The sequence below is a fragment of the Nuphar pumila genome, chromosome 13 (genome assembly GCF_984573655.1).
Source record: "Nuphar pumila chromosome 13, dmNupPumi1.hap1.1, whole genome shotgun sequence".
Taxonomy (NCBI): Eukaryota; Viridiplantae; Streptophyta; class Magnoliopsida; order Nymphaeales; family Nymphaeaceae; genus Nuphar; species Nuphar pumila.
This window is the reverse complement of record NC_143261.1, coordinates 18792587-18810926: the sequence shown is the minus strand read 5'-3', so window position 1 is coordinate 18810926 and position 18340 is coordinate 18792587. Positions and strand designations below refer to the sequence as shown.

Sequence of the window (18340 nt, the reverse complement as noted above, 5' to 3'; positions counted from 1 at the left end):
AAAGAAGCTTAGGAATGTGAACTACATTGTGGCTATCTTTCTTATTTGTGTAATCAGGTTTGATACTAATTAAGCCGAAAATGTAAACTAAATTCTTATTCTTCTTCAGTCAAAAAAATCCTAATATGGGAAAAGTAAATTCTTATCGTTAATGTGAACTAAATTCCTGTAATACTTCCCCCATTTTAACGAAAAAAAAAAACTTCTTAATTAGGAATGTCGGTAGCAATCTTGGATTTTTTTATTTTCTTTAACCAGCGTCGCCCTGCCCAATAGGACCACCAACCATTGACATCATCAAAACTTTACACTCAATAATTAGTCACCAATAGAAAAAAAAAATCCTTGATAAGTGAAATAAAATAATAAGAATAAAATTGGAAAAAAAACTCTGGGCACAACTGCACCGTCCATTGCCAAACACATATCTCCAAGAAAGATTGCGTTCCATCCCTCCCTTTATTTCTGAAAATCTCTTACCCAACCTCATTCCCTGTCTAGCCCATCTCCCACACATCCCCTCTCCCAACCAAGATCCTGAAGCCCAATCTCCCCTCCAACTTTTCTTCTGAACGTTCCTCCCACCCAAGATCCTGATTCCCAATCTCTCCAACTTTTCTTCTGAATATTCCTGCCACCCACCATAAATTTCTTACACAATAAGATCACCCTTTTCTCCCAAAACCATTCATCCATCTCGAGACCCTGAATTTCAGATACAATCTCTCAAAAGAAGCAGAATCATCATCTGATACCCTTTGCTTCTATATCACCATCTTCAAAATTTCCTGAATTCAGCACCCAAAAATTTCTTGCACCACCCTCTGATAGACCATCAAATTGATGGGTGTCCCATAACAAGGATAACCATCTAAACTTCTCAGTTCCCTCTGCATCCAATCAGTTATCCCAAATCTTTTCATATTTCCTCCAATCGTTCCACAGTCCCTCTGCTTCAAAAAGATCCACAAGAAAACCATCAAACTGCGACCCTATAGCAAGATGGTTTTCTCAAACAAAGCAAGCTCTTCTACCCACAACCTCTCCCTCCCGAGAGAGAACACCCCACTCCTCCAGAAGTCCCAGAAACTCTCGTCCATCCCCAAGACCTTCGCCAACATCTTCATCGCCATCGTTGGTGCGGGAGTTCTCGGCTTGCCTTACACCTTCATGAAGACCGGATGGGTTTCCGGCGTCCTCATGATCTTCGTTGTGGCGTTGCTCACCCACTACTGCATGATGCTTCTGGTCCACACCAGGAGGAAGCTCGAATCCGAGGGCTTCTGGAAGATCAGCAGCTTCGGCGATCTCGGATACGCCGTTTGTGGATCGCCGGGACGTCTCGCGGTCGACGTGATGATCGTGCTCAGCCAAGCCGCTTTCTGCGCAAGCTACCTCATCTTCATATCGAACACTTTGGTCTCCATCTTCCTCTCTCATTATCACCACAAAATTCTGGGTCTCTTGCCGAAATCTGTATTCATATGGAGCATTTTCCCCTTCCAATTAGGGGTGAATTCGATTCGGAGACTGACCCATTTGGCTCCTTTGAGTATCTTCGCCGACGTCGTCGATCTCTCGGCCATGGGAGCTGTGATGGCAAAGGATTTGGTCATCTTCTTGGAGAAAAAACCGGAATTGAACGCCTTCAATGGTGGATGGGGTGTGGTGTTCTATGGTCTTGGGGTGGCTGTCTATGCATTTGAGGGGATAGGGATGGTTCTGCCCTTGGAGTCAGAGACTGAGAACAAGGAAAAGTTTGGGAAGGTGCTAGCTGTTTCAATGGCTTTCATCTCTTTGATGTATGGAGCATTTGGTGCACTTGGTTACTTTGCATTTGGGGACATGACCAAGGACATCATCACCACCAATTTTGGCAAGAGCTTGGGCACTGACCTTGTGCAGTTGGCCCTTGCTATAAACCTCTTCTTCTCCTTCCCTTTGATGATGAACCCAGTTCATGAGGTGATGGAGAGGAGGATCTGTGACGGTATGTACTCCTTGTGGTTGAGGTGGTTGGTGGTTTTGGTGACCACATTGGTGTCACTCCTGGTGCCAAACTTTGCTGATTTCTTGTCATTGGTGGGGAGCAGTGTTTGTTGTCTTTTGGGGTTTGTGTTGCCTTCTCTGTTCCATTTGTTGACATTTAGGAGAAGCCTAGGTTGGAAGGAGATGGTTTTGGATGCAACTATTGTGCTTTTGGGCATTGTCTTTGCCATCTCTGGGACTATCTCTTCCCTCATGGAAATATTTTTTGGTATCAGGGTGTAAAAGTTTAGTCCACTTTTTTACTGTATCCTTTGTAGCTCTCTTTGTGTTCTTAAAAGTGCGTATACTCGAAGGATGGCTGTTGGATATTGATAACAGTAATAAAAATGCAGCTTTGAGTGCTTCATTTGTTAAGTTACACCCACGGCGTTGCTTGTTTAAATCTTTCTTGCACCGTTTGGGAGCCGTTGTTGGGAGCGGTGTCCCAAGGGCTTCCATTGCTTGGAGTCAGATAGCGGATCACGCCCAGAGTTTACAACCAAAAACCCTACCCCTCTCTGGGTCCCACTTGTACTGAGCTACAAACCGTCTTGAGAGGGGATCCGCCGGAGGTGAGGGCGGTGTTGGGAGGGGAGATGATGTTATAAATGAGTGAATTTCAAAAACGACCTTTTGAGGAAGTTGCCAAATCCACCTATTTCATTGCGGCTGTCATCACCACTCCCACATAGGGCTTTTAGTCACCAAGCTCTTCTTGAAGGCTTGCTTGAATCATTTTCAGTGATGGACCACCAACTCAGGATCTGGGAGTTGTTTTGAGAGGAATATGGGCCTCCCCAGGTCTTTTATATAGGTGTCTTCAACGTCTTATTGAGTACCTACCTACTAGGGATGCATTCAATAAGACAGTTCAAGTGGTATTTACCAACTTATATTTGGAGCTCAGAGTGGGAATCACTTTTTTCAAAAACTAGCTTGGGACGATACTGAAACTTCATGTGAATTTGGATTCTCTTATGCTTCTTCTATGCTTCCCACACTTATTGTTCATGCTTCCTATATATTTTTCTCATGTGCCTCCTCTCACACTTTCACTCACTTCCCATGTTCTTTTTCTAATTTATTTTTTGAAAGGCAAGCTGGGGTTAAGCAGACCCCTACCAGTTATACAATACCATTGGGTTCTGAATGTGCAACGTCTTAACACAAGGTGACATGCACTAGCTGCTCCTACCAGACAAGCTGAGCCTTCATTGGTATGTTCTTTCTCTAAATTGGTAACCATAATTGCTAGATTTTAACAAAAATTTAATTCTCAAGAATAATCATTTTTTTTCAGATTTTATTTGTTTCTTTTTCGATTTCTATTCAGTTCTCATATCGCTTCTTTTTTATTCTTGTTTCGTTTTCAAATTGTTATTTTTCTTCTCGCTTCCTATAAATTTTAAAATGCCTTGGATTCTCACTTCCACTTCTTGTATCGTTTCTGGCTTCCGCATCTTTGTCCTTGGTGAGATCCATTTTTTCTGCAATTCTACATCCTCTATGGGAAAGCAACAGCCATGTGTTTTATATGACTTGTTTTCATGGAACTTGCCTGATTGTAGGAGCTGCTTATACAATCATGCTAACTACCAAACAATTAACAACATGCTCCAATACCAATTCACCAGCATGATGAGAACAAAATTTGCCACAACATAAGAAGCTAAGCCCACACTTCAACCCTTTTTTCCCCCTCTCCTCCCATGGGATTTGAACCGAGAAGACCCTTGGTTATGATAGTGCAACCAAAATTTGCAACAACATAAGAAGCTAAGCCCACACTTGAACCTTTTTTTCCCTTCTCCTCCCATGGGATTTGAACCGAGAAGACCCTTGGTTATGATAGTGCAACCTAATCATCCAGCTATCTCACTGGTGCTAGCTTGCTCTTATCCCCTTTGCCGTTTGTTGATACAGGCTAGCCGATTTCAGGCATAAATAAAAGTGAGAAAGCTCACGCCCCGCGGCTTACCCTTGACTAGCTTAACAGTGCTTTTGGGGCTATAACTAACAGTATAAGCTGAAGCCCATTGCAACTACACGGTCCGATATCCAACCATACTGGCCTTGGCAGAATGGCAATGCCAATCTCACTCAATGATACCCAACCCTTACTTGGTTACATAGTGCTAATAAAATTATTTGTGGGCTTTTATTTTTCCTTAATTGTACCATTTACTTACAGCATCAAGCATGGCATACAACACAATCCTCAACTTCGAAATTTGCAGGGTTTGTTATTCTTTGGATAGTTGACCATGGTTTGGTCATTAGGCACGTCTTGTTAACAATATGTAATGTTTTTGAGCCTTATTTTATTTTTGAATTTGGAAGTTTGCCTTTGTAGCTTAATCATGTAGCTTTGGTGCCTTGTGAAGTTTACTTGTCAAATTAAATATAAAGCCCATGCCATTTTTGAAATGTTCTCTTGGTATTATTCGGGCCCGCATTTTAAACATTCATGGCTGGGAGGCCTAGAAACGTTTCTATCATAGAAAATTAAAATCATCTTAAGCAAGTTGGATTTTTTCTGCCTTTTTCTGACGATTTTGAAATCTTTCTACGAAACAAGTCCTACATATTATTACAAGAAACGACTAAATTTAGTACACTGATTTTATTACTTCCATAGTTTTAGCCTTAAAATAAAAGGCCATGAACTATCATCACGCGAAATGATGTATTGCTTGATTTATTTGTTAAAAAAATAATGCTTGATGCCAAAGGAAATCTTAAGGGCCAGATACAGAAAATCCAACTTATAGGAGCTTATAAAATTCATTGCAGGAAAGCAAGACAAGTAGACAAGAACAAACAAACCCACACATGCGTTCATAATGTGCAAATCTTATCAATGGGTGACGGAAATTTCATCATTTTTTGTTAAGCCTAACAAATTCTAAGATGTGGTAATGATTTGATTTATTTGAAAAAAAGAAAAACCTTCAAGGGTACTAGAAATTTCAGATCCATTATACAAAATTATAAAATACACCCAATGGTGCTATCAAGGACAAAGCAGCAGTATCTTGAAATTTTGGTTGCATTCAAATGACATGTAAACAACACCATGTGTGTGTGTGTGTGTGAGAGAGAGAGAGAGGGCCACACAAATTTATAATCTTTGACATATACAGCCGTGTTTAGATTACGCCCATTGAAAAGGACTAGCATGAAGATTTGACATGGTTTAAGCCAAGAAATAAACATGTTTGAAGCACCTGGAATGTTCAGGAGAAATTGAAACTGAATCCTCTGACACTGAAACCCCAATTTCCAGTCATCACATAGCTTGGTAACAACACGGAACCAAGTCCCACATGATGTATGTACATATGTGGCTGTGTGTGTGTGTGTGTGTGTGTTCACCCGCATGTGAATCCCAAGACCTGCATCTAAAGAAAGAGTTTATTCCAAGGATATAGGTAATGATTGTTCTGCCTAACTTTCTGAAAAAAAGAAATCTATATACATCGACATTGAAGAGCAAAAGGTCCAAAGGCAACGGTTAAATCTATCAGATCTACCATCCATCTTTGAGATGACGATGATGCACATGGTGCTTATAGCAAGACTAAATCATTCCTTGTCGATGATTGTAGGAAAATTAGAGGAATGCTCGCTTGGCAGCGACATTCTTTAAATGACAAGAAAAAGCCACCAATATGTAAAGCCATGCACACATACACAAATTGAGCACAAGCTTACTTACAGTCAATGTGCATCGCACAAAAATCACATCCAAAAATATGCATATGCAGAACTTGCATGCAACGAGCAAAAGTACACAAACCCATACTTCAAACATTATCTGATAAAAAAACTGTGGCAATACTGCAACAGCGAATTATACAAAATCTAAACCAGTCTGTCGAGCTCAATGAGAAGAATGGTGCAAATAAATTCATATGTTCAGACCAAATGCTGCAGATAAAAAGCAATACAAATTGAGATTCTTATACAAAAATGGAGTCAGGAAAAAAAGAATATTTTCACAAAGTACAAAAAAAAAAGGTACAAACTCATCGTTCATCGATACAGATTATATCACACGCAGGTAACCATCCCAGAATGAGAGAAAAAAAGAAGACGAAGCAAAAGAAGCAGCAGGGCTGAATCCTCTAAAATGCGCCCCAATTATCAGAAGTTCGTCTTGACGTACTGTTATCTGATTTGAATGGCCCAGTTGTCCCAAATAGATCTGTGTCATCAAAAGATGAGAAAGCACGGCTATGGCCAGCATCTGTAGTGCTTCGAATGGAGTCAAACCGAGCAAGGGTGCCTTCGTGTCTAGGAGAAGCATTGTCATGAATGCTAAAGGAATCAAACTTTGTGAAAGAGCTGCCAAATTGGTGATCCTCGGAAGCTACACTGTAGCTAGGTGAATTTGAATTAAACAATGGTGTACCGGGCACTGAATCCCCAAAGAATGGGCTCTTCTCTTTCTTTTCAAATAAATTGCTTTGACCTGGAGAGCCAGTTCTTATGGGGTTCAAGCCCATATCATCAGACATAAAGAAAGAGTCTTTGTTGTGTTTCTCATGCCCAAGATCCTGTAATAACATGAGTATAAACATGAGAGAGAAACTTGGATGACTGTTTGACTGCATTTGCGCCATATTTTGGTTCTGGCCCTTCTCATTAAGATGCCAAAAAAATGGATGACACAAGAAACCCACGATGATTTGTATGTCAATATATACATGCTAACTACATATAAGTCATCTTATAAAAGATTCTAAATAACCATATTTTGTTCTTTCCCTTCTCATTAAGAAGATGAGAAAACAAGGACACTTCAGACCTGTAACTCGGTACAGCAAGGTAACTGGAAATTGGCCCAAAATAAAGAAACTTTTTGCTCATGTACCAAACTGATAAACAGGGGTACAACAAAACCAGTAAAAATTAGGTAAGTAACCCACAAAAGAATACAAATATTCATGCATAGTTATCACTTTCAGAAAAAAAAAGAAATGAAAAGGAAACAGAAAAGGTGCAATCAGAGAGAATGATTACCTTAGAGCTAATTGCACTAAAACCCCACACAGAATCAACATCATCATTCGTGTCACTGAACGTTGTACCCCAAGAGGGTTCATCAGCAAACTTGTCACCAGAATGAGTAGATTCACCAGCACCATGATCACTGCAACAGATGGAAACCATCAATTCCAATTCCATTATGTGAAGACCTTATCTTCCTGCTGAGTACCCCACCAACATGGCCCTAGTATGAGTCAAAATGTTTGGATTACAGGAACCAAAATTCAGCCAAATTGAGACTATCAAACTAGATAGCCACAATAGATCATCTCACACAAGCAATATGGGACCAATCGTCTTTAATGTTTAAATCAGGCTGTGAATCATAAACTTGCCAAGCCTTGTACGACATGGTGCAACACAGACCAAACTAAATAAAATAATTTGGATATCTCCTGTTTAGGGGAACAATTCAAGACCTAAGCATCAAAATTTGTAGTATATGAACTCAGATTGCACATTCAATTTGAAGGTCCTAAGGAAATGGTGAAAATTAATTTGACTGAGGAAACACAATGTGTAATACCATACTGTGATGCAACCTACCTCTGACTTTCCTTGGCACTGGCAAAAGAATTGAACCCAATGTTCTTGTCATACTGTGAGGCAGAAAACTCGTGAGATGGACTACCCAATCCACTTCTTGCTGAAGGACTTAAAGGTCCACTTTTTGTTGAATCATCTTCACTTTGAGCATAAGCAGATCCACCCTCAGTGACATACCGACCTGTACTAGAAGGCTTTTCCACTGAATTAAATAAATTTGATGATGATGCAGTAGAGAATCCCTCATCACTCATGTTTGTATCATCCCAAACATTAGGAGGTATGGGTTTTGCACTGGTCACTACTTTCTCTGCAACTGTAAGTTCTTGTGCAATCGTGAAGCCTGAAGGAACAAAAAAATATCACTCTTCAGACAGAAAATATGAATGCAGGTGTCATCCACACTCCCACATGGATCTCTTTCCAGTTCCCTCCTCCGTTCAAGAAGCACAAGATCAAACTTGTGATTTGACATGAACACATCAGTTTGTGGCATCATAGAGATTATTGTGGGCACATTAAATCAGTTCCCTGCTAAATGTTGAATTTTAACACTGGCTACTCCAATGGTGCCAAGAACAGAGGACAAAAGAAGAAAACAAAACAGAGCAAAAATACTGTGCTTCTATGCTTTACATTATACGGCCATCCCAAACCACTTTTGGCCCTCCCTGGTCCCAAAGGCCAAACCCTTCTTTCTCTTCCAAGGGTAAATGAATCTATGTAGACCAGACCTAAAAGCAACAAACTCCGACATACAGATGCACGTACATATGCATGCATGATCACGTGAATATACAAGGAATTTCCATCCTCCAATGTGCAAGACTTCAGAATCCAACAATTTAGATGGCATTGACAGAAAGCTCGAGTCATTCCATCACACACTTACCCTGCACTGGCAGGGATCATATTGGTTTTTCAGTTTAGCATTAACACCTGTCAAGAAAAGATAAAGCTTCTTTTCTCCTAAGAGCTCTCATCCATAAAAATACTAAAATGCCCCAGTATTACCACAATACAAGGTTCACTATATGGAGAAAAAATAGAAGAATTCAGTCATTTGACCAAATATGAAGTATATAACAAACCTCTTAGGTTTTTCTGAGTACCGTGCTTATACGTATGGACAAGCATGGAACAGTGTTTTAAGACATAATGAAAACATTCATGAACCAACCAAGACTGACGATTTTTCATTGGGAAATTTGACAAAAAGGTTTATTTATGCCAGCTTACCTTCATCTTCAAATTTATCCCAGTCATCGTCCCATTCTGCAGCCCCCTCTTGAATTCCAGGTTGCCAGCCTAGAAATAAACCAAGCATGTCTGAGTGAACTTTATATGAAGTAACAGTGGTTCAAAGTATGGATCTTAGGCTTCTGTCCTGACATTGTATGAACTATATTCATCAAGACCACCACTTTATGGGTGATCAGCTTACAGTAAGATAAGTTCCAAACTGCCCTTTGGAGGGGAATATAGAAAAGTCAGTTCTAACCGGTGCACATTAAGAAAAATTCCAAATTGTAGTTTGGGGTAGACTATAGAAGACAAATTTCTCTCATCCAAGTCCCATCTCTCTGCTAGCTGTGAGCATTATCAGACATAGTCCAACAGTGATTAATATCAGAGCTGACTATTCATTAGTATTAGTGGTACATCTCAATTTGGCAAACCACGATGAATAACTTACTCTTTATTCATTATGTATTTTTCTTTTATTACATAGTAACAAAAATTGGCAATTTGAATTTCCAAGAATTACAAATCCATAAAAAAAATCTGAATTTTGAATCTTCCAGAAAACATGAAAATTCTCAGGTTGATATGATAGTATTCTTGCAAATTTTTCCTGGTTTACACAGGAAAAAGAATATTTTGTTTAATAATGTTTTTCTTAGATTCACTTAAGACTTTTTCCTGGAATAAGTTTCTTTATTTTCTGTTTTTGAGAAGCTCACAAAATATTTCTCATCAGAACCATTTGATATGATAGTATTCTTGCAAAATTTTGCTGATTGATCCAGAAAGGAAAGATTCAGTTTACCAATTTTCTTCCTTTTCTTTTCTTAAATTCACCTGACTTTTTCCTGGAAAAAACATTTTTTTTTGTTTGAGCTTGACAAAAAAATTCTATCAGAACCACTTCCAAAAGCAAGTTTTGCTTCTATGTTGGCCAGGCCAAGCTGGCAAGCTACAATACTGCAACCTGCTTCATATTTACTCAGGTGCAGTTGATCATTTCCATTTATTCAAAGAGCCTTGTGGCTGCAATATTTTCTTACGCACATAGTTGCATCCACATATGAGACACATTTAAACTGGGGAACATTATCTCCACCAAGGTCTCCAGCATTTAATGTGTTTCCAACAAATAAAAGATTGATATAAAGTAAATCTGAACTAGAACAGAGAAATGAAATAAGCAGGAATTCTTGGGATACCAGATGGAAGCTCTGCTAGGACAAATGGTTTTGCACGCAACCCATAGCATTTGCATCGTTCTTTCAAAGCTTTAACCAGTCCCTCCAGGTCTGACTGTATGTGATCTGCACGTCCCTGAAAAAACCAGCATTTAATATATACTAGGTTAGTAGAAAATGCTTTAAAGGATTTAATGCTGTGTTATAAAGTTTACCTGAAGCACACCATCACCACTTCCACCTTGTTCCATCTTAACAATTGCATTGTATATTTCCAATTTCCTCTCCTATATTAGAATTAAAACTACTTTAACTTACAGTACAAACATAAGCATTGATAAATGATAAAAGGCATGGAAGTTGCAGTGTTGATATTAGTAAGAATTAATGTATTGTATTCATTTTTTATAAAATGTATCAGAAAGCATCTATGACTAAAAAACCAATTCTCAAGAACCATGATTGTTCAGTGAGGCAAAGAGCAACACACCTGGAGGTCACGAAATGTAGCCTCATCTGCAGTTAACTTGGAGGCCACATCACCAACTTGCTTATACTTCTCTTCATATTTCTTTGCTAATGACTCAACCTGAAATTATAGCTTATAGAAGCATAGGTCAATTGTAAAATATAGTATACCGGGTCCCATCAAGAAAAAAGTGAATGATCATCATTCTGAAAAAAAAAAAAACTTTTCAGCAAATTACAAATTGAACTTGAACAATGATCTTGATTTCGATCTAAAACACTCATAGTCTTCAGCAAAAAATAGGGATTAAATGGAGTATCACAAACTCTGCCCCAAGGTAAAAGGGATCTTTAAAACTAACCAACACTTCAGAGAGTAGATTTTGATAGAGGTAGATATTTTATTGACAACATGCAGTCATAAGCTTGCAAATATCCTAGACAAATTGAAGCTTTCTTTCTGCCCCAAATGCTAACTGTGCAATTAATTTTGCTAGTTCCTACTTCCTGGGAAGCTCAAAATACAGAAAGACTATCCCATAACTTCAACTGACTCATTGTTGTACTCATTCTTGCAAGAGACAGATTTGCCAACATGAGAAATTTGCAGCTACTGAGCATCATAAACTCCAATAGCTAAATGGAAGTATGGTATTGCAGTATATTTTTGCCGCACCAGGTGCGGTTAATAAACCCTGGGTGCGGTCAACCCGCACCCAGGGTTATATGTGTCCAAAACGAGCTCAGTCAACTTTGACTGAGTCCATTTTGGTCCACTTAAAAAAAACTATCGGGGGGAGGGTTTGTTTAGGGCACGACTATTCCTCCTCTTCCGACAGTGGTGACAGCGGCGACGGTAAGTCTCTCTCTCACTTTGTTCCTCCTCTTCTTCGTCCTCCACCTCCTCCTCATCTCTTTCTTCTTCTTCCTTCTCTTCCTCCTTTCTTCTTCTTCCTTCTCTACCTCCTCCTCCTCTCTTTCTTCTTCCTTGTCCTCCTCTTTCTGTCTCTCTTCTTCCTTCTCCTCCTCCCTCCGCCGCCGCCTCCTCCTCTCTTTCTTCCTTCTCCTCCCTCCTCCTCCCCTCATTGATGCAAGGGCCAAACCCAGCAGGCCTTGGTTCAGCAAAACTGAACCCAGGCTGGATGGGTTCGATTCTGGTGAACCCAGGGCCTGGGTCGGCAGGCCTGTTGGGTTCGGCTTTGGCGAACCCAGACCTGGGTTCAGCAGAACCGAACCCAAGCTTGGGTTGGGTTCTACGTTCGACCAGTTTTTTTTATGAATTTTATTTTAATAATTTTTTTGGGGTTTTAAGGATGAAAATGGTGAATTTATGCATGATGAATGGTAGATTGTTAATTTTATTTATTGCATGAATTTATGCATGATAAATTGATGATATGATAATTATTTTTATTTAATAATTGTTAACTTAAATTGTTAAAAATTATATTTATATATACCCTCCCCACAGACCCGCACCCAAGTTTTTTTAAAGTGCTGCATCGCCGCACCCACACCCGTATCTGCACCCGCACCTATGTGACATAGTTACCAAATGTATTTTAGATTCAAAAAATGGAATTATCAAGTAGCATTTTCTCCACACAAGCATCCAAGCACATGTTCACACACACACATGCACATGAAAGTTAGGATTGGTTCCACTGTCAATGTTATTCTCTATATTATACCACTAGCTTCTCATCTAGCATCAGAGTGCCTATGAACAATTACAAACACTAGAAAGCATTCGTAGATACATATAATTTCCTAGCCCAGCAAAAAGCCCCACATTAAAGTTGAAAAAAATAAAAAAAGGACAGGAATGTTAGAAAATGACTTGAAATACATTGGGTTCAATAATGAACCCATACCTATGCACGTGAAGTGCAAATATACCCATTAAAGGGAAACAACACAAGCACATAATGTGCTAACACATAAAACCCATAAAAAGGGAAAATATGACATAAAGTCATAAGTTGCATATCATTGAAGAAATAATGGAGAAGGGGTAAAAACCCCATTACAATGGAGCAAGAGCTCCCTTAAGAAGTGTAAAAATACAAAGGGAAGAGCCCCTATTTATAAGCAAGAAAAGGAGCCACAAAGGGGGCTCCCAAGAGAGTCGTTGGGAGCCCCCAACGGTCACATATGTGACCGTTGGAGGCTCCCCAACGACTCTTTGGGGAGCCTCCCTATGTGGCACAAAAGCCGAAAATTAAAAAGGGAAAAAAGAAGAAAAATAAAAAATAAAAATGGAAAGTTACAAGCAATATTCCAAAGTGGAATATGCGCAAAACAGGAATTTACAGAAATACCCTTTTGGGTGAATAACGAATATATATTTATATTCATATATATATAGATATACATATACATATATATATATATGTATATATATCTATATATATATATGAATAAAAATGGAAAGTTACAAGCAATATTCCAAAGTGGAATATGCGCAAAACAGGAATTTACAGAAATACCCTTTTGGGTGAATAACGAATATATATTTATATTCATATATATATAGATATACATATACATATATATATATATGTATATATATCTATATATATATGAATATAAATATATACGAGATTACAAATGACGATAATACACATATTTTAACAAGGAAAACATAAGCAAAGCCAATAGCAACATTCATGAGAATTAATACAAAAGCCAATTGGATCCCAAAATTTTTGCTATTAGCGCATAGAGAGGGATGCTATAGGCAGCTCGCCACCTGGGTGTGGAAGTGATTGGATGCCAAGTCATCTCCACATCTCTAAAATGTCTTATTTTTTTTTTTCAACCATAGCAATCACTGAATGACTTGTAGCCATAACCCCAAGCTACCGACCAACTTTACCACTTCACATTACACATGAAGACTATGAAGTGCTAGGCAGCTTCATTTTGTGTCCAATTGTCTTGCATTAATCTGCAGATTCCAGCAAAGTAGTGATAAGTAGGAGAATCCAGTGTGTTAGTGGATTCTAAATTCTTATAGCAAACATAACACTGCTTCCATTGTTAGGCCTTTAGCCTGATAGCAGGGAAAAAAATGATCAACAAATTGGGCCCAAATCTAATGTGGTTTTGTGTGAGTGTACTTTGGTCATGGTTCAAATAGTGCTAATAACAGGATGTAGCAGACAGTGGCTTAGCTGTTCCAAATGACTGTCTCCCAAGCTCACGTTCAAACAACATATCAGGAACTAAGATGTCTAGTCACTCCAAAAATCCATCACCTCTAAATGTATGTGTGGTCCAGAAAGCCCATAATCTCTTAAATGTACATCTAGTCACTCCAAAAACCCCATAATCTCTAAAATAACAAAATTAACCATAGTAAGTAGGATAAAATTCAAAAAAACTTAAATCCTACAAAGAACATTAAATGAACTAAAAACTGGATCATCAACAAGTGCCATTTATGGTGACAATGTCACCATGTGTTGGACAAAAGCAGAGCAACTGGCAGGAGTGTACAGGTAATATAGCTCACAACAGATGCATTTTATAGAGATCACCAATAGTATGGATATCTACCAGTTGTTCAAATGGATTATCCAGTCTTTATAGCAAGCTGCTGGGTATTAAGGAGTTTACCCTGTTACTTCAACTGTCCCAACGTTTATGCAAAGAAAGTGCCTGCATCTGGTACAAAGCCAGACCTTACGCCTCCTGCATAAATTCCACGAGAGGGAGAACAATCCCTTCTCTCAAAATAGGCGTTGAAAGAGCCTGCTTTGTTCCCTCCTTTCATCTCTTGGTAAAAGGGATTGCTGAAAATGGGGCTTGGTCTGCAAGATAGTACACGAGGCTATACCTCAAGCTAAAGAAACTTTCCTGAACCTGCATATTTCTAGTTTAAGATGATTGAAGTTAAACTAGAAGTGACAACAGCATACTTGTGCTTTTAGGTAATTTTAGATGTTTACCAGATACAATCGAGATTGGATGTGTATGATCTGTCTAGAATTAATAAAAACAAATTTTTTCCATATCAATGTGAGTCACAGTCCAAACAGATTTGATAGGGACACTGTTGGGATGTGTGAAACAAGGAGGTGTTAAATGTGGTGAAGTTTGGATGGAGAGAGTTTACATTTAAGGAGTTGGTTTGCTGTGAGGGTGAAAGGAAGGGCAATGGATGGGAGGAAGAAAGGAAAATCGGCATATATAGGCCCAGTTAGGTTCCTGTGGATGTCAAGTGGAAGGGATTAGCCTATGCTGATACTTGGAACAATAAGCAAATCCAAACAGATACCCTGCCACTATAATATCTCCATCTAGCATAAAATTTGTTTCCTTATGAAAGGTATAGCTTGAGTAACCCTCTTGTGTTGCTTAATGCATCGACGGAGATTGGTGTTTGGATCAGGGTTACCGGAAGCGCCATAGGACCTGGGGAAGCACGCTTCCCCGAAGCGTGCGTTTCGGAAGCGCGAAACATGGTGCTTCTGAAACGTGCTGAAAAGCGCCAAAAAATTAGAAAGCGCGCTTCCCCATTAATGGGAAGCTCGCTTTCCCTTCTTTTTCCCTTTTTCTTTGTTTTTTCTTCTTGTTTTTCTTTCTTTTTTCTCTTTTTTCGCTTCCACCTCGCTTCCTAGGCTGCTTCTTAGGTTGCTTCCGGTTCGCTTCCGAGACTATTCCTGGTTCGCTTCTAAGTCGTCCCGCGCTTCCCACTTCCTAAAATTTTGGAACTGTCTCTCTTTGTGCTCCTTCTTCCCCGACTGACAACTCTGGTTTGGATGAATTTCCTGAAATTTGGTTCTAATCGATCCCTCTCTCCCTTCCTCCCTCTCTAATGGCTGTGCACTAGTTATATTGTAAATCATGACAACTACAATGATGAAGAGTTGCTGACCAGCCACAGTCTTAGAACCTGTAACCTGAATAACGACAAACTGAACGGAACAACAATGTAACTACTACCATGCAGCAGTTATTCATTAAGTTGTGACAACACAATGAAAACCATGGTTGTATAATCAGGTGAGGTCAACAACAATATGCACTACTATCTTATCCAATAATGCAGCATTGTTGCACTTCAACTGTAACAAACTGCAAAGCTAAATGAAGACAATAAATGATGATGTTGCAAGAAACTGACCGTACAATAGAAAATTCAAGGGGATCAACTCAAAAGCTAACTTTTCACAAAATCCCTTATGATTTTCATTGACTTTTGTACTTTGTTCATTGCAGATAATTTGATAAAAATTAGTAATATTTCACGAAGGCGTTCAGGTTAACATGTTTCATTCATGACCTGGTCTCCAGGTATACTGTGAACTCCTAACTATATATTTGCAGGATGAGATCATTCGTAAGTTCCACATGATAGCTCTTGATACCAAGAATACTTGCCAGGCCAGTTTTAAGATAGGCAACACATCCCCAAACTCACCCATTATGCATTGATAATTGATAAAGATCTCATAATTGTGATTTCAAGGAAACATAGAATGAGTTACAATGAGATGGCGCATCACTAAAAATTAATGGTTTAAAGGTATCGAGAAACCTGCCTTGCAGTCTTGCAGCTAGCATACAAGGAAATCAGCTTGCCGTAACATGAGAGCACACGTGTACTAGGACCCAACACCAACTCTAATTATTGTTCAAACTCAAAATCAATCCAAATGAAGTCATGTGGTTTCCATAACACACATCATCTCCTGGATAGCCTCATGGGTGATATCAACTCTTGTTATTGCTTGAACTCAAAAGTCAAAATCAATTTAAACGAAGTCATGTGATTTCCATAACATTCATTATCTCCTGGATAGCTTGATGGGTGAAATCTAGTGTTCGTCTATAACTAATTGGCAATTGAATGAACTGCACATAATGACACTGGGCAAGTTTGGATCTAGATCCACTTATTAACAAAAACAACACTTATTAAACCTTCCATTTCAACACTGGCCAAGTTTGGTCATCTTAGCTCAAAAATGAAAATGAACAACACACACATACACTTTGGTACTTGAATGGATTAGATTTGGATCCACACCATTTCAACAAGGATCTAGTTTTGAAATTCATGAATCTTATTTAAATGTGACAATTTTGACATTTTGTGGTATTTTAAACCTTGTTTGACATCTCAACTTATTTAACAGCTAAGTTTAATTATTAATGTTATCAGATGAGGTTCCACAATGAAGTGGAGACAAAAACTCCAAATTAATCAAAAGGTTCGACTGAAGGGGAAATTAGGAAGAGCGAGAGGGATATGTGTGTCATATACTTTACGATTTGTGGTCTGATGTTAGAAAATATTAGAAACAGGAATGTGTTTCTTGTCACACTAACATGAGATGTTATAACAATTAAGATCCTATAAATTTTGATTTAATATTCAATGTCAAGAACTTGCAAGATCTTATTTTTGTTTCATTGACATAACTCACTCAATTCTGATCACTGATAACACCATCCAAACCATATGAGGGAGAACAAACCAACCATTGTTTTCCAAAAGCGACTCAATTCTATATCACACACACACACACAAGAGAAGAAGAACGCATTACCTCGCGCCTATCAGCAGAAGCCCTTTCAGTGATTTCATTCAAACGGTTATCACATTTGCTCTTGTATAAAACCTGTAACAAAATATTGAATATACAGATGTCAAAGAAAAAAAATCTTTTGCAGGTCAATTTCTATCTTGGGACTGCTTGGGGCACAGTATTTAGAAAACAAGAAAATGCATATTGTGCTTCAAACCTAATTCTACTAAATAAAAATGCAAGCAGAATGACCCATACACTAAACAGGATAGTGTTTGGAGAATGAAGATTTTCTGGCACAGTGAATGAAGAGTTAATGTCCAGATTCCAATGCTCTGAAAAAAAATCACCTATATAGTTCAATAACATGTGAAATTGTGGACCAATAAAACATTAGCATAAAAGAATAACCGACCAGCTCTTGCATTTTGGTCCGATAGAATTCTGTCTTCTCCTTAGAATCAAGTATCGCCTTCTCCAATTCTTCAACCTAACAGTCAAAAAAACTAGTTCATCAAAAACATATATGCGCAGAACATGAAACACACGCTGAAAAGACGTAGTAAATAGAACCTTGTATAACAGACTAAGTTTGCATCTTGCCATGGTATAGCCTTAACCCTCAAATCATCCAAACCTCAGCCAGTACTAAAAATTTCTCATGATTTCAGGGTTAAAATTTCTCTCAAAATTGCTTCTCACATTCTATCTAATAAACAGGAGAAATTGTTTATATAACAAATTCAGATAATGCAACCCTCCAAAAAGCTAATTTTTTTATTTTGAGAATACTCCAAAAAGGGTAAAATAGCTCTATCCAATTAAAACATAAAAAGCATGCTGGAAGCAAAGCCTCCCACTTCTGTCAAAATACGTAAAAGATAATTTTAAGAGCACAAAACATATAGTGAGACTGGCTACAGAGGACTCTAAGGGGCCACTTGATTTGCAGACAACGCTGGACAAAGGCACAATGTTCTGTCTTGTACTGTCCTGACCCTGTCCAGGACAGTAACAAGGTGTTTTTGTCCAGTGTTTGCATTGACCACTTTAGAACACTACTGTCTATGTGTCCCATGTTTGATTCATCATTGCGGACAACTTGGGTACATATATAATATGGGTCGAATAGCTTCATTTTGGATTGTACGACCCGATCCGTTCCACCAAATTAGTGTTTAGACAAATTTAAACTGGATTTTAACCCCAAATATGGGTCATGTACTGGATCCAAAGACCCTAAAATGTTTAAATTGGGTATTTTGACCAAAAAATGAAATT

General features: G+C 38.6%; 2 protein-coding genes across 4 annotated transcripts in view; one reads left to right on the top strand and one right to left on the bottom strand.

Moving 5' to 3' along the window:
• The first annotated feature begins 460 nt into the window (after positions 1-460).
• LOC149817982 (amino acid transporter AVT3B-like) lies at positions 461-2405 on the top strand. The gene has a single exon (XM_089986464.1). It carries the CDS (start codon positions 1003-1005, stop codon positions 2269-2271), a length of 1269 nt encoding a protein of 422 aa, XP_089842590.1. The 5' UTR covers positions 461-1002; the 3' UTR covers positions 2272-2405.
• Positions 2406-5918: 3513 nt separating this feature from the next.
• The window catches only part of LOC149817981 (uncharacterized), an 86489-nt gene continuing 74067 nt past the window's right edge, over positions 5919-18340 (bottom strand). For 2 of the 3 annotated variants that reach the window (XM_089986474.1, XM_089986472.1), the window contains 9 exons: positions 17475-17549; positions 17081-17152; positions 10543-10641; positions 10268-10339; positions 10074-10188; positions 8866-8934; positions 7627-7969; positions 7054-7183; positions 5919-6587 (listed from right to left, as the gene is read on the bottom strand). In XM_089986474.1, the coding sequence (XP_089842600.1) occupies positions 6156-6587; positions 7054-7183; positions 7627-7969; positions 8866-8934; positions 10074-10188; positions 10268-10339; positions 10543-10641; positions 17081-17152; positions 17475-17549 (1407 nt within the window). In that variant the 3' untranslated portion in view covers positions 5919-6155. The remainder of the gene's footprint in view (positions 6588-7053; positions 7184-7626; positions 7970-8865; positions 8935-10073; positions 10189-10267; positions 10340-10542; positions 10642-17080; positions 17153-17474; positions 17550-18340) is intronic. The other variant, XM_089986473.1, reaches the window with a different exon arrangement.

Excerpts from the sequence above, each read along its gene's own strand:
- LOC149817982 (XM_089986464.1), top strand. The coding sequence starts at position 1,003 with ATGGTTTTCTCAAACAAAGCAAGCTCTTCTACCCACAACCTCTCCCTC.